The sequence below is a fragment of the Tursiops truncatus genome, chromosome 15 (assembly GCF_011762595.2).
Source record: "Tursiops truncatus isolate mTurTru1 chromosome 15, mTurTru1.mat.Y, whole genome shotgun sequence".
Classification (NCBI taxonomy): Eukaryota; Metazoa; Chordata; class Mammalia; order Artiodactyla; family Delphinidae; genus Tursiops; species Tursiops truncatus.
Window position 1 is genome coordinate 52226751 of NC_047048.1, and position 16215 is coordinate 52242965.

The window sequence follows — 16215 nt, forward strand, 5'->3', positions numbered from 1 at the left end:
AAAGGCACATGCCCCGGGGAAGAAGCAGCCTTAGGCAGAACTGAGTTAAGAGTGGCTTTAGGCAAGTACTTCTCTAGGTTTTTAATTTTTACTCATTCTTCTGCCTTTTTTTGTTTGTTTGTTTTTTCTTCTGCCTTTTTAATGTGACAAACACCTAATCCCCTCCTGTTGCCTCCTCCTGTTGCCTCCCCAACCCAACTTCTTGTGGCTTAGGTGTACTACCTGTTCTTTGGCAGACAGCTGCAAATAAAATTTCAAAGTCTAAGCATATGTTTGCTCTCTTAATGTACACAACAGAAAACTAAATCTGAACTTTGGAAAAAGTCTATTAATAATTGACAAATAACAGAATTGTCAGGATGTAGAAAGCAACACAAGGAAAAAAAAGAAAAATATCCCAGGGTTCGCAACAGGAAAATGTTTACCCGGCTTGTTTGCATCAGTGATTATGAACAACATGCTAAATCCATACTTCCAAAGTCTATATATGACTATTATAAATCTGGGGCAAATGATCAGGAAACCTTGGCTGATAATATTGCAGCATTTTCCAGGTAAGAATTTTTTTAAATCATATTTAAAAATTACACAGAGACATTCTATCAAAACAAGATCTTTCAGCTTTAATGTTGATGGTGTGGAATTATTTGTCTAGATATTATGCTTAGTAGAGAGGCGAAATTCATAGCGCTGTGAGAAATGTTGGGCTTTAAACTTGTTTGAACATATTCCAAGCCTGGGAATCTTGAAAAAAGCTAACCCTAACTTTCCTCACTTGGAATTATGTGGATACATACATTTTTATACACTTAACTGTGTATAAAAATGGTGACAAATTCTGATGACTCCATTTCCTTTTTCTCTGAGTATGACAGTGATGGTCTATTTTATGGTGTAGGAAACTATTAATATTAAACATAAGATAACCATCTTATCTGGTCAAACCAGATCGGATGGTTGCCTCAGATGTTCCCATCCTGCTGGCTTTCCACTATCATTCATTTTGATTACCATTGTCTAAATTTTCACCTTAGATTCCAGTTTGTCCATATAGCATTACTCTTTCAACTTTGCTGTTTCATCTCTCCTTCAAAGTGCTTCATCTCTCTTCCCAAATTAGTTTTCCCTTGACTTTCATATTTCAAAGCCCAAGATGGTAGATATCATGGTTTATGTTTTCTATTTGTAATAAAAACAAGAAACAAAATAACTTTGAAGGAGGAAAACCCCTTTTTCTCTCAGCAATTAGGAAATGGTTTATTTGCTGGAGCAGGGGAGGCGAGCCCTCCATATACTATAGTCTTTGGGGCTCATTCATCTTATATAATAGCTTTTAGTGAAGCCAGCAAATGTCGCGGGCACTCATGGAGGATGAAAAATTAAAGAAAACAGGCAAAAAGTATCCAGGGGAAAGAATCTGCCTGCCTTCCTCATTTCTTCTTTAGCCTAGAGCAAAATCACTCAAAATCATTTTTCTATGTGTAAGTTAGGAGAAATGAAATCATTCTAACCAAGGTGGTTCCTGGCAAGCAGCACCGATTCATCTGCAAATCCATACAGGAGCCTGAGAGTGGGGTGAAAGGGGGTGGGGGGCTTCCCAAAGCTCCTTCAAGCCTTGGCTTTGTCTCAGATCTTTTCTGGGACGCTGGGAGAGCTATGGGAAGGGAAAAGCTGGCAAAGAGTGGAGCGGCTTAAAATTCTGCATGATTTTTTCCAACTGTTATGTAATATTTTGAGGTCCCTTCAACATTTTCTGCTCTTGGAAGATGCCCCTTCTTGGGCCCATCTCAACTCATCACCAGGTGATGTGGTTTGCCTATTAGTAGTCTCCTGAAAGCAACACTTGAACACAAATAGGTAACTTTGTTTTTTTTTGTTTTTTTGCGGTACGCGGGCCTCTCACTGTTGTGGCCTCTCCCATTGTGGAGCACAGGCTCTGGACGCGCAGGCCCAGTGGCCATGGCTCACACGCCCAGCCGCTGCGCGGCATGTGGGACCTTCCCGGACCTGGGCACGAACCAGTGTCCCCTGCATCGGCAGGCGGACTCTCAACCACTGTGCCACCAGGGAAGCCCACAAATAGGTAATTTTAACCAAGGAAATTTCAGGGCCTTGACAGGATGATGGAGTTGGTGTCCCTCAGCATTCCTTGGGGCACAATGCTCAGGTGACCACCTACTCCACTTATACACAGCCTTCCTCACCCCTTACCACCCTTCACCCCATGCTAGTTGATTAATTACCTCACACATTAAGACTCTCAATGGGCTCAATTCAGTATTACATGCTGAGGATAGAGCAGTAAGCCAGATGAAGAAAATTCTTGTCCACAGGAGCTTACATTCCAGTGGATGCACATTGACCTTGGGCCTCCATAGTGCTGGTGGGTTGAATTGATGCAAACAGGACCCAAAACAATTGGCCCACTGGAGGCCTTTAAGAGGAAGCAAAGGGGTGTAGCAAAGCAGACAGAACACCTCTTCAACCCTAGAAATTCTAGAAACCCGGTGAGACACAGAAGACTGTGGTGACTTCCAAGATGTGGACTGGAAAAGTACCTCACAACTTCTGTGAATTACCTGGTTCTGCAGTGAGTATTCTCAGCTTACTCAGCCTAAGTACTGAGTAATTTAGGGTCAAGACACAGATAATGAGAATGAGGTTTCAATGCCACCTTTTCCACGAACCTTGATCATTCAATTTTGTTCAGGTTTAAAGAAGGGAAAAATGTATTAATCAACTTTCTCTGGAGGAGAGAGGATTATTATCAACCACCTGAGGAGTTTTTATTGCAGCACACATTGCCTATCTAACATCCCAGCTCCTCCTTTGCTGTGTAACTTGCTGGGTGGCCTTTCAGTCCTCACCCTGTGTCATCAAGCTGATCACGTGGAACTAAAAATAGATGTTCTGCAGAGGTGGTGGTGGCTTTGGCTTGATGGGATGAAGGCAATCAGTCGGAAACGTCTCATTTGATTCAAATGAAGATGGCAAAATAAACAAACTCCAGATAACCCCTTGTGACACAGTGACAGAGTATTTTAAAGACAGTTATGACATTTATACCCCTCCCCATGCCACAAGTGTAGCAAATGGTCATTCACAATGACACCTTTTATCTCTGTACCAGCCCTGACAACCACGATTTGGAGTTCTGGGGACACAGGCCACTTATGTGACCAAATGGTTGCTTGGAGGTATTTCTGGCTAAGACTTGGGGCTCTAATCCTACTGTGTCCACTCCCCACATAAAAAAGGACAAATAAAGTCAAATAGATAGAACCACCCAGAAGAACAGTTTCCTATTGCAATTATAACAGGAACAGAGAAAAATGTCAGCTTGCTAGGTTTCATGGGGCCTGACCTGATTGGAGTTAATTTTCAAAAGAACAGTACTTTGTTTCTCTTACACATTAACTCAGGGTATCTTTCTAAACCGTGATCTGCACATATTTTGCGGCTTCTTGTGAAATTATCATTGACGGAATATAATTCTCTGATTTGGGTATTTAGAAGTCCTGTAATATTAGAAAAGGAAGCTCTCCTCGTCCCTCGCAGATCACTTAGCGACCCGGAAAATTGTGTGGTTTTCTTTCAAATAACAGATGGTAAAAGTGAAATCATTCCCTCTCTTTAATATTTGAGAAGCAATCTACACTTACCAGTGGCACTGGCAGTGTTCTTCTCATAGGTGTAAACGTCACAGGATCATTCAGCTCATTTGCACAGGTAAGTAAGCTGCTTTTTCTCTTGCATTATGAAAAGCAGCTAATTGTCTCTTGTTTTTTGAAGACACACACACACACACACACACACACACACACACACACATACCATTTCAGGAGATTCACAGGCCTTCTGAAACTTAACTACACACGGAGCCTTTCCAAAAATGGCTTGACTATTTAAATATGTTTACCATACTGTGTTTTCTTCAGACTTAAATTCCTGCCCTCCTTCTTCCTTTACCAGGGTGCCTCAGAGGTTGATAGTAATTCAGTTAAATAATCTTAAAGATCTCTCGATATTACAAATGAATGGTAAAAAGTATGGTTACAAATACTGTGGTGTATTTTATATACATATATACACACATTCTGTAGGTTTATACATATATTTCATGTGTTTTTAATGCTTAGAATAACTAATTTCGAGAAATTAAGATGCAATATGATCATCTTACTGGACTTATTAATTCAGTGTGTTGAGTTGGTGGGATTCAATAACAGCACAGGACTTCAAAGCTGGGTGATGAGCAGGTGTCTTCTTTCATCAGTGTACTCCTCTTGAGGACTGTGTGTATCACCTGATTTATGATAAATTAAAATCAAGGTCCTTGTTGGATGTGAAAATGTTGCAGGAAGGGGGACCCCTTCCAGGGCCCGAGAGTGGGCTCTCGTCTAACACTTGGAAAAGAATTGTCTGAGGAGACAATCATGCTAACAAAGCAAGAGACTTTATTGGGAAGGGGCGCCCGGACGGAGAGCAGCAGGGTAAAGGAAACCAGGAGGACTTTTCTGCCACGTGGCTCGCAGTCTTGGGTTTTACGGTGATGGAATTAGTTTCCGCGTTGTCTCTGGCCAATCATTCTGACTCAGGGTCCTTCCTGGTGGCGCACGCATCACTCAGCGAAGATGGATTCCAGTGAGGAGGATTCTGTGAAGTTGGTAGGACAGATCACTGGAGTCTCCTCTCCTTTCGACTTTTCCTGAATTCTTCCGGTTGATGGTGGCTTGTTAGTTTCGCGTTCCTTACCAGGACCTCCTGTTTAATAAAACTCATGCAAGTGTTTACTATTGGGCCTGGCCAGGGCAGGCTGTTTCAGTCAGTGGTTTCCCTAACAAAATGGATCCCAACTTTTGCCCCACTTATTTTAACTCAGGAAACCTATGAAAGAGGTTTATTATTCAATTGGCTCGATTATTTTGTCAATCTTCATAACTTTTTCCAAAGTGGAGGTCCTATAAGAGCAGAGTCCAAGGTTATAGTCAGCTACTGTTTTATGTAAGACTGTGGAAAAAAAATCTCTTAAATTGGGGGATGGGATTGGGTGGGGCTTGGAGAGCTATTGGAATTACCTGACAAGGTTAGTTGTAATCGCTCTTTGGAAGATTTCAAAATATGGAGGACTTTCTAGAGAACATACATTTCCCACTCCATTGATCTCATCTAATTTGGCCTAGGAATTGCATTTTGTGCATTGGTTGACGGGTGTCTGTAATGCCATCCTCAAGGCAGGAAATAACGTGTGTGGGAAGCAAGAACAGTTATTTAAGTGACTGCGCCACCTAGTGGACAAGCCTAAAGCTACTGCCTGGAGATGGAAGTAGCTTGCCTTAAAAGGGGGAACCTTGCCTTAAAAAGGGGAACTGGATATTTGAAAATGTTCTTTCTGCCACACACACACACACACACACACACACACACGGCTGATGCCCCGCAGCTCAGTGTGTATGCTTCATAAAAGCTTTCATTGTTTCCTCAGCTCTATGTAAATATTAATGCCTTCCAAGGCCAGCGTGCCAACGGCTGCTATTAAATCTTTTTCTCTCATTCTAATAATACACTTAGAGATGATTGGTAGTAAAAAACTCTCTTCAAGGCTTCTGCCTCTCCCCCATCAGAATGGAGATCAAAGAATTACGCTGTGAGGGTCAGTCGAGAAGAACAGACTTCCAGCAGCAGAGCATGTGGTGTGACAGAAAATCATGACAATTATGATGTTCAAAGGAATTGCAGAGAAATCACAGTTAAACTTCTTTATTATGCTTGCAAGGGCTGGATGTTTTTACTTTATTATGTGAGGAAGGGTTATATTACAGACCCTTAGCTATTCCTCAAGGCAACACGAAGACAGAACTTCTTCTTCTGCTACAGGAAGTAGGCTTCAGTTAAGACTTGGGAGGTTTGATTTATTTTGGTGACTCCCTTACTAAATCACACTTCACTGTATTGATAAAAAATCTTGATCTATCTAGAAGCAGAGTTAAATCTAGGTCCTGAAAGGTAAGTGCTAGTTAGGTACGTATGTGTGTGTACTCACATGTTTATTGCCTTAGTGCTCATTAGGAATGGGGCTGTATTTTTTTCAGTTTTAATCAGTTACTAATGAGGAGAAAATAATCCTGAACAAATAAGAGATACAAATTTTGCTGAGAGAAAAGAGAACTAGTTTTCCTGTAAAATTTACTAGTTTGATTCTTGGTTTGTTAGTAACTTTCATTGCTACACAAAAGTATTACAGAAAAAGTAACTTAAGATAATGTTCAGGGGTCAAAAATTCAAGCCAAAAACTCGTCTTTGCCAAATAACATTGTTCATGAAAATGCTCAATTAAACTAAAATAAAAACTTCCCTTATCATCATATTTCAATGGATACTGAATTCAGATCAAGGATTCTGAAGAAACCACATCAAATTTTAAAAGTAGTTCCCTGAAGCTACTGTCTGTAAGAAAAAATACTGCTGAAGTAGACATAGGATATCTTCTTAAACTCTAATCTAACCTCCATGCCATTCTATACCATCTTGAAAATGGCTTGGAAGAAGTGAAATGAAAGCTATATTCACACAAAAACCTTTAAGTGAATGTTTATAGTGGCATTATTTATAATCACCCCAAGTTGAAAGATTCCGAATGTCTCTTATCTTGAGAATGGATAAACAAACTGTGCTACCTTCTTACAGTGGAATACTAGTCATCAACCAAAGAGAACAATTATTGATGCATGCAGCAATATGGGTGAATCTCAGAAGCATTAGGCTAAGTGAAAGAAGCCAGACTCAAAAGTCTACATACTAGAGCTGACCTTTGAAAGTGGGTTTGAACTGAGCAGGTGCACATATACAGAGATTTTTTTCACTGAATCGGTGCTACACGATCCATCTTTGCTTGAATCCGTGAATGTGAAACTGGAGATCGGGAGGGTCCGACTGTAAAGTTTTTTCACTGTGCAAAGGGCTGACCCCCTCCACCCACCCCGCCCCCCGCCTTGTTCAAGGGTCGACTATATATGATTCCATTTGTATGATATTCTTGCAAAGTAAAACTATAGGGACAAAAAAAGAAAAAGATCAGTGGTTGTTAGGGGATTGGATGGGGGAGAGTTCCACTACAAAAGGAAATGGGGCAAATATTCAGGATGACTGAACTGTTCTAGATCTTGATTGTCTGGTTACACAACTTCATGCGTTTCTCAAAGGGCAAAAAACCATACACTCAAATGGTTTAATTCTATAAAATGTCAATTATACCTACTAAGAATAATGGCTTGAGAAGTTTATTATTCATCTTATTGTTAACTCTCCATCTTAACAACTATTAAGATTTACCGCATTTCCTTGAGCTTTGTAAAGGACTTTGCTTGCTGGGAAAAATAGAAGAATGTTTTCTCTTTCTAACTCAAATGTAATGTCAAAGCTTTGGTTATGCTTTTGAAATTCTAAAACCTTTTTTTCTTTTTCAAACATTCTAGGTGGAAGCTTTATCCACGAATGCTCCGGAACGTTGCTGAAATAGACCTGTCGACTTCTGTTTTAGGGCAGAGAGTCAGCATGCCAATCTGCGTTGGGGCTACTGCCATGCAGCGCATGGCTCACGTGGATGGGGAGCTTGCAACTGTGCGAGGTAGGAACAAGGTTCTCACTCAAAGGGACAGAAATGGGCTAATATTTAGTGACTCCCTTCTCTGTATGCATCAAGCAAACACTTCCCTGGATGTCTTTATACTCACAAAAGTTAAGCTCATTGACTGGCATCAAAATGCCTGTTCTTGCATGTCCTGCTCTTCTACCTTCTAGCTGTACGACTCTAGCAAGATACTCAGTTTTATCAGCTGTAAAATGGAGATAAAAATAGTACCTACCTCCTTGGGTTACTGTGAGGATTAACTGAGTTCACATATATAAAGTATCTAAAACAGTGCCTGGCACAGAGTAGTGGCTCAATGACTTTTAGTCGTATTATGAGTATCAATATCAATATCTCAAAATATCGAGGTCTGAGAAACGGACTCACCCGTGGTCACACAGCTAGGCAGTACAGAGATGGGCTCAACTTCATGGCTACCTAATTTCAAAGCCCTTGCTGCTTCCCCCAAACCACATGATTCTCACCATCAAAGAGCAAATGCAGTGACTTGGTTGTGTTTTCTGCCATGGTTTTGGACCATGATTCATTTACTGATAGGTTATATTCCCAGTAGAGCATTTCCAACTGCCTTAGGAGGGAATGATGAGAAATTCAAATATGATATGCAGAAATTCCTAATTAGGGCTAATTTATTAACTTCCCAGTCCCCTAGCAACTATGAATGTTTGAAAGGATATGTGCAGTGATAAATCTCCCCACATTCTGCTTCAGAAACACATATAAAACTTGGTAATGAAGTCTATCTGATTTTTTTTTTTTTTTTTTTTTGATGCTGAGCAAGGCAGGAAATTCAGGACCAAAGAGCAGGAACTAAATACTATTTTAAAACATTTTCATTTTAAGAATTAAGGATCTTGTGGATTCGCTTCCCTCCTTGAAATGTCTTTCACAAAATACTGCCTGGACTGTCAGCATGACACAGTGAGGTTGTGCTAGAGAGACTTAGGTTAGAGTCTGGAGTCGCTTTAATTGTAGGACCACACACAGATAAGTGTGGCCACAGCCATTTGTCTACAGTAATCCTGAAATATTGAGAAGGAGAGGGAAAAAAGGGAAATGTATCGGTCTATTTAAAGTTAGGATAAGAGAGGACTTTCCAAGAATGCTATAGATAGCAACCAGTGAAACAAAAGCAAACAAATCAGCACACACACAAAAATGGAAATTTCCACACTCTCAAATATCTATAAAAGTTTAAAACAAATGATCAACTAAAATGAATTGAAAAATGAGACTGCAAAGAGTTAATGTCCTTCCTGTGTAAAGAGCTCTTTTATTTGAATAATAAAATAACATATAACCCAAAAATGGAGTAAAAGATGCAATTGAAAAAAGGCAGATAAGACATTCACAAATGGAGGCATAACAATAACAAATAAATGTATGAAAAGCATTCAATTTTTATCCCATCCATAATTATCAAATATAAAATTATAATTTTATTTTCTGAATATCAGATTATTATTTTAAGATTACATAGGGTGATTAGGTTATACGCATGTTGAAAATGTGCATTTTCAAATACTGGTAGGAAGAGTGAAAAATAGAATAATCTTTTTAGAAAATAATTTGACACTATGTATCAAAGCTTTGAAAATATGAATTCCAAGTGATGTTATGAATTCTCTTCTAGGAATGCCAAGGAAATAATTATGATTTTGAGGAATGACATCTTTGCAGGGATTTTCATGCCTGTTATTTTTAATAAGAAAAAAGTCAGGAAAACACTCGAATGTCCCATATTTGGAGATTGGTTGCAAAAAATAGGATGCATAAATATGGGCTAAACACTTAAAAATCATATTATAGAAAGAGTTGAGTGGCATGGAAATATGTTACAATATAATAATTTTTAAAAAGCAGTTACAAACAATAATAAGGTCATATAATATATTTATTTTTGAAGACCAAGAACGTAGACCACACTTTACAAATTTTTATTTATGAGTGATGGGACTATTCCTGACTCTATAGTCTTCTTATTTTGGTCCATGTGTATACAGTTTTCTTTGAATTATTTTGCAAGAAGAGACCAATAAAAGCTAAATTTAAAAGAAGAGAGAAAACTGGAGAAGGAACCATGGAGTGGAAGCGAACGAAAGGAAGTGAAGAAGGCAATAAGCAAAGCTCACTTGGTAAAATGCCCTGGAGCCTGTAAAGTATTTTTACATATATCATTTTATTTGCTATTTGACAGGTGTCACTGTCCCCATTTTATGGGCAAAGAGCTAGTTCCATAGAAAGCAGGTTTTCATAGTTAGTAATTGATAGGACTTACTCTCCAAATCACCTCTGATGGCTCCTTACTTTTGCTGGAGGTGGGGTGGAAAGAAAAATGAGAAGAAAGCTTACTTAGAAACTATAATTTGACAGCCTAGGCAGTACTGTTTTATCTAACATTATTTCCTTCTAGCATTAACCATGAAACATTATTAAATGCCTATTGGAGTCTTATCCCTTTAGATTTATTTATTTATAAAATGATTACCATGTTCTAGGCACTTTTCTAAGCACATTACAAGTATTAAAACATCACATCCGGGCTTCCCTGGTGGCGCAGTGGTTGAGGGTCCGCCTGCCGATGCAGGAGACACGGGTTTGTGCCCCAGTCCGGGAAGATCCCACATGCCACGGAGCGGCTGGGCCTGTGAGCCATGGCTGCTGAGCCTGCGCGTCCGGAGCCTGTGCTCTACAACGGGAGAGGCCACAGAAGTGAGAGGCCCACGTAACCCCCCAAAAAAACAAAAACAAAACATCACATCCCCTGAACAGTCCGAAGAAGTAGGTACTATTATTAAGCCCATTTTATATAGGAGAAACAGAGGCACACGGCAGATGCCCAGGGTCACACAGTTCATAAATGATAGAGATGGGATTCAGACCTAGGCAGTCTGGCTCCAGAGTCTGGGCTCTTAACCACCTTGTGCTGCTTTTAATTTCCAGAAAATCCCATAAGTATCATGAAGGGAAGCCCATGTATCTGTAAATCACATTCCCTAAAAGTAATTAATTTGTCACTTAAGGTGCACGCAGAGCAGACCCCGCCGGGGGAGTGCAGGAGACTGAAATACTTGATAGACATTAGCATAAGGTAGAACAGGCAGAACAAAGAGGATGTGGTGACACTGAGGACGCAGAGGAACTGACAATGAAAGGTTATACACACCAGGTTGGAGAAGCCAAGATCCTGAACACATTCCTGTCAGGGCAGTGACATGACTGTTTATATTCCAGATTTGTGGTAGAATCATCCCTCAAGGATTTCAACATTCTTAAGGTTTTCTTCGACCTTCCAATTACTGTCTATGGATTGATGGTCTTTTTAATATTAAGATTAATCCCCCAAACAGGTGCTGATCCGCTCATAACAAAGAGTATTCCTTGGCTGATACATTTTGATGGCAGGTTACTTGGAAGGAAAGAATGTGTGCCTGGAACAGATGCTATTGGTGCCCAGGATATATTCCCTTATTACTTCGCATTTTTATCAGAACCTGCAGCTTTTTGCCTAACATTTTCTCTGGCAGCAGGAGCTGATGAATGGGGGTGGTGGTTGGAAGTGGGTGAGTGGAAGGGCATCCCTCTGGCTGGTGGATAAATACCTCAGCTCTCTTTGATCAGGATAACTGAAGCATCTTCTAATCCCATCACCCAGGGTTTCCCTAATAAGACTGAGCCCCAGTTGCCTTCAGAAGTTACCTGCCCATTAGCACACCCTTCACTGGCTACCTCCCATCCCTCTTTCACTTTCCTACTCCGTCAGCTCACCTTGCCATCATTCCCAAATACAAGACTCAGGCTCATAGCATTGTCTCATTGTCAGTTTCTGGAAGAATGCAAACCAAGACAATGACTAACTGAGTATTTGTACAGCCACAGGCAAATTTAAGGAAGAGTGGAGGAACGTACGTATTTGGTAGACACTGCTTTCTTTTCTCAAAACTCAGAAAATCAACATGGAATTATGCAGCTGATATTTGATTTACTCTATCATTTCCAAATATGGAAACTCTCTCAAGCTAGCCTGATCCTTGGGGAAACTGTGAGATCTATGCATGGATGTTGCTGTGGAGGATTTTTTTTCCCCACCCTCCTAATTATCTGGCCCCTAATCAAGTTTTCTTTTTTCCAGGGTCTTTGTCCTTAGCTAGAAGGAGAAACTGGGGCCAAGTTCAGAGGGTAGGGGTTAGTTAGAAGCCATCTCTGGAGAAAGTGTTCCTGTTAGCCTGGTCATTAAGAGTAGGTGAAATAAAATCCCCAGGGAATGGTCTGGCCTGAATAATTAGAATGAGCATCTAGAAAGTTCTGGAAGTTGCTGTGGTACCATGGTCTTGCCTTCGCAGCTGGTTCTCCAGACTTCTTCATAGAGACTTGCTTCAGGGGTCATTTGGTCTTTCTCCTTACCACTGTAGGACATGTCCGCATTTTGAACTAAGCCCAAGAGCAGAGCTTTCTTCTTTACATGACTGTGTGGTTGTAGAGTGACCAATGGAGCTACTCTTTCTTCATTTTCTAAATGGCAACGAGTATAGGGTTGCCAAATAAAATACAGGGAACTAGTTATAGTTGTATTTCAGATAAAAACCAAATCATTTGTAACTGGTATCCTATGTTTATTTGCTACAGCCGGCAACCCTAGTTAAATGAGAGATCTTACCTCTAGAGGCTCTTGTGAGGGTCACATGAGATAAATACTAGGAAAAGCTTCCCAAAATGGGGCTCAATTTTTATTTGCCCCTGAGATTCCAAGTCCCTAAAATATTTCTCTCCCATACATTAAAAACTCACTTTCAGAAAAGTATACTCCATTTATAATATCTTAGTGGGAGTAAAAAATTGCTCTTTTTACTTTGTTAAAGATGTTTTTGTTTTAAGCTTTATGCAGGAACCTCAAAAAATGACTTTAAGGGCCAGGCTGGTAATGTAAATATCCAAGGAGGGATGAAGTTAAGAAAACAATAATGCAAGCTCAGTGGTGGGGAGGGTACCAAACCTAGATTGCAGGTTCCATCGAAGGAGGGCAGCCACATCTTGGCACTAGCTAACTGATGCCCCATGGGAGTGAGGATGTGGGGTGGTTGCCAAATCTTCAAAAATTTAAGAGAAGCCAGAAATCTTGATTTTAATGTGCAATGTCCTGGTTTTTAAATGTTGGCAAATAAATCAAAATTCTTTAAAACACTGTTTGGAGCAACAATGTGTGGGCCAAGGCAAATACTTTTGTGGGCTACAACTGTCCCCTGGGCTGTCCAGCTGGGGCATCTGATTTATGTGGAAATTCACCACTAACTAGTTTCACTCTCTAGGATTATGTTTCCTCACTGATAAAGTGAGCTGCTTACATGTGATCAGTGGTTCACTTCTGGTGTCGCAAGGAGGCTAGAGTTGTTTCCAATGATCTCAAGGAAGTTAAGTGTGTCACTGAGCACACAGCTACTTGTGTTGCTTGTTGGGACTGAAAAGAACGGTGCTTTAAAGAAAAAGTTCTGCTGCTAAGACAAAAACAAAAAGAATACTCAAAAACATAAAACTCCCAACAGGAGTAGATGATCTTTACAATTTTTTTCAGCATACAAATAACTGGTTTTGTGCCCATTTAAGATGACATCAAATACAAAAAAAGAGACCAAAGTCAAGACCTGCCCCTCCTGACATTGCTGAAATCCCCCCTCTCTCCTTTACTTTCCACTCTATGCCAGCCCTGGAGGATATAGACTGTGGAGTGAGCATCTGCCTACACTGGATTTTCATTTCTCAAAACTGCATTCTTGGGATAGAAGAGAACGATCAGATAATTACTGATCTCTAGATCTTGCTGAAAACAAATAGGTGTTTAATAAATGCTTACATAAATTTTAAAAGTGATACTTCAAAGTCTTGTGGAAAATGATGATAATGACCATTTATTTAGCAATTAATGTGTGCCAGGCAATTTGAATTTATTAACTCATCTATCCCTGACCACTGTCTTAAAATGTGTGAGCCCCAAGCCCTGAGGATCTTTCTCTGACTCCTGTGCATGTGGAAACTGAGGCTTGGAGAGATTAAATACCTTGCTCAAGGTTATTAATCACTTACACAATGCTGTCTATAATACCCTGGTCAGTTGCTGATATTTCCAAATGTCATTAACTGCAGCAAGACCCCTAAGGCAAGCTGTATGCTATAGTCTTGTAATATTTACTATAAGTGTTTTATGTTTTTACAGTTTTATCCTTTTAGTTTTGAGAGTATGGAATAAGCCACAGAATATGAAACTTATTAGGAAATAAGAGCCTTGTGCAAAATTCAGGAGCATAAATAAAGGGGCTTGAATTTTAAACAAATGAAAATTAAAACTCTTTTAAGATGGAAGGAAAATAACCAGAAAACACTCAGTGGAGAGCAGTTTGCTATGCATTGTTTTATGAATAAGAGATTTATTGCAGTGGATGATTTAGTCAACATTTTAATAATTGACAATTATTATAATATTTAAGCAGTCAGATAAATGCCTCTACTTATAATGGCATATCGTTTGAAACTCTACTAGATTGGTTTTTGATTTTTTAAGTTTTATCCTTCACATAAGCCTCAGGGATGAATACAGAATCATTTCTCCAAAATATTTAAAATATTGAAGAAAATAGCAATAATAAACATAAATGCTAGTAGCACATAAGGGAGGTGGTCTCATTAGGTTAAATTTCCATCTTGCAAAATAAGTAGAACATTTCTGATTTCTCAAAGAACCAATTAACAAAATGCTTACTATAGCATTGAGGCTTTTAGGACATTATGGTGAAAATCTCTCTGGTTTTATGCACAGTAGCTGTAATAAAATTTTATTTTGTACTCCATGGAGGTATGCATTAGCTCTTTTGCTCCATTTAATCATGGGAAATCAAAAAGAAAGAGAAAAAAGGAGATTAAATATTTACTTATCCTTTTGCTTCTGACTTGTTATGTGGACAAATGCCACATGAGGGAGTGCTGGGACCTCAAATAGAGAAAAATTAAAACCCACTTAATGCATTCCAGGAATGCTCGGCATATTAGTAAATTCTTATTAAACTGTCAAAAAAAAAAAAAAAAGATTTAAAAAAGAAATTCCTGCCCCTGGATGCAATTAGAGGCTACCACACAGAATTTGATGGGTCATAAAACCATTAAGTCTAAACACTTTCTTTTTGAGCCTAAAAGACCAGAACATTCCAAAGTGAAGTTTTGGGACTCAGCTATGACTTGGCCACCTATTAAGGTGCAGGTGGAACAGATTGCAGAGTAACACAAAGACCCCAAAGAACTGAATTAGGGTGTAGGTGAGAGCTTTAGCTGTTGAATTTTCTGGATTTTCCGAGATTAAGTGATCAGCCTTAACACTGAGTGAAAGACCATTCGGCAGGAAAAATTGTCATTTCCTTTACTCCAGACCCAAACGATGTATTTTTGAAAGCTTTATTGATATATTTATGTGTTGTACTAGGTGATCAAGTAGATATACATTTCAGCATACCTACAAGGAAAATATCACCATTATTCTTAATTTTATCTAAATCCAGGAAAAGCACCAGATTTGCTTTAAATGAAATTTTACTCTTTCTGAGGTGAGTGCCTTTTATGCACCAGGTGCTTGGACTTTTCATCCCTATTATTAATCCTCGCAATAGATCTGTGAGGTCATTATTATTTATCATTCTCCTCAGCTGACAGTGGAGGAGAAGGACACCTTTGACCAATGTCTAGTGTTGGTGAGTGGTTAAGATGAGGTTGTTGATCTGTTTCACTCTAGAGTTTAACCCAGTTATTTGTCTTCATCCATTATTTTATCACTTTTACAGAGAAGAAACAAAAGTAGGGAGGAGTAAAGGAGAAAGGATAGTTCACTAAAACTTTGTTCAAATTACATTAGTTAAACATTTGGAAGGGGATATCTCTTTGCATCATTGTAGTAAAAAAAATCAATTCATACCTTTTCTTGCTTTTATTTTCAAACTCTTTTATCTCAGTTTTGTGTTCTGGACCTTCTTTTTCAATAATCAAAAGTCAGTAGGGGCTTCCCTGGTGGCGCAGTGGTTGAGTCCGCCTGCCGATTGCAGGGGACACGGGTTCGTGCCCCGGTCCGGGAGGATCCCACATGCTGCGGAGTGGCTGGGCCCGTTAGCCATGGCCGCTGAGCCTGCGCGTCCGGAGCCTGTGCCCCGCGACGGGAGAAGCCACAACAGTGAGAGGCCCGCGTACCGCAAAAAGAAAAAAAAAAAGTCAGTGGACATGCTCTTTCTGTACATACACTCACACATGTTACATCTACATACACATGCATATATATTAATGATTATGGACATCTTATATATGCATATATATAAATGTATAATTCATATATAAAATTTTTCAAAAAGTGATAGATTCAGTGTTGAAATCACTTTGCAATGAGACAAACTTCATTAATCCAAAACAGCTATTAAAAAATTAGACTCCAGCTATCTTAAAGACCAACATCAAATGAAATAATTTCTAGTATTTTGCACCAGAATTTCAGCTATTGATCAGCTTTCTCAAGAGCATGAGAGTGCTTCTTCTCAAAT

At 39.4% G+C, this 16215-nt stretch overlaps 1 protein-coding gene across 1 annotated transcript in view; it reads left to right on the forward strand.

Moving 5' to 3' along the window:
* Nucleotides 1-417: 417 nt before the first annotated feature.
* The window catches only part of HAO1 (hydroxyacid oxidase 1), a 64471-nt gene continuing 48673 nt past the window's right edge, over nucleotides 418-16215 (forward strand). Inside the window, exons 1-2 of the mRNA XM_019941499.2 lie at nucleotides 418-554; nucleotides 7476-7627. Of these exons, the coding sequence (XP_019797058.1) occupies nucleotides 418-554; nucleotides 7476-7627 (289 nt within the window). The remainder of the gene's footprint in view (nucleotides 555-7475; nucleotides 7628-16215) is intronic.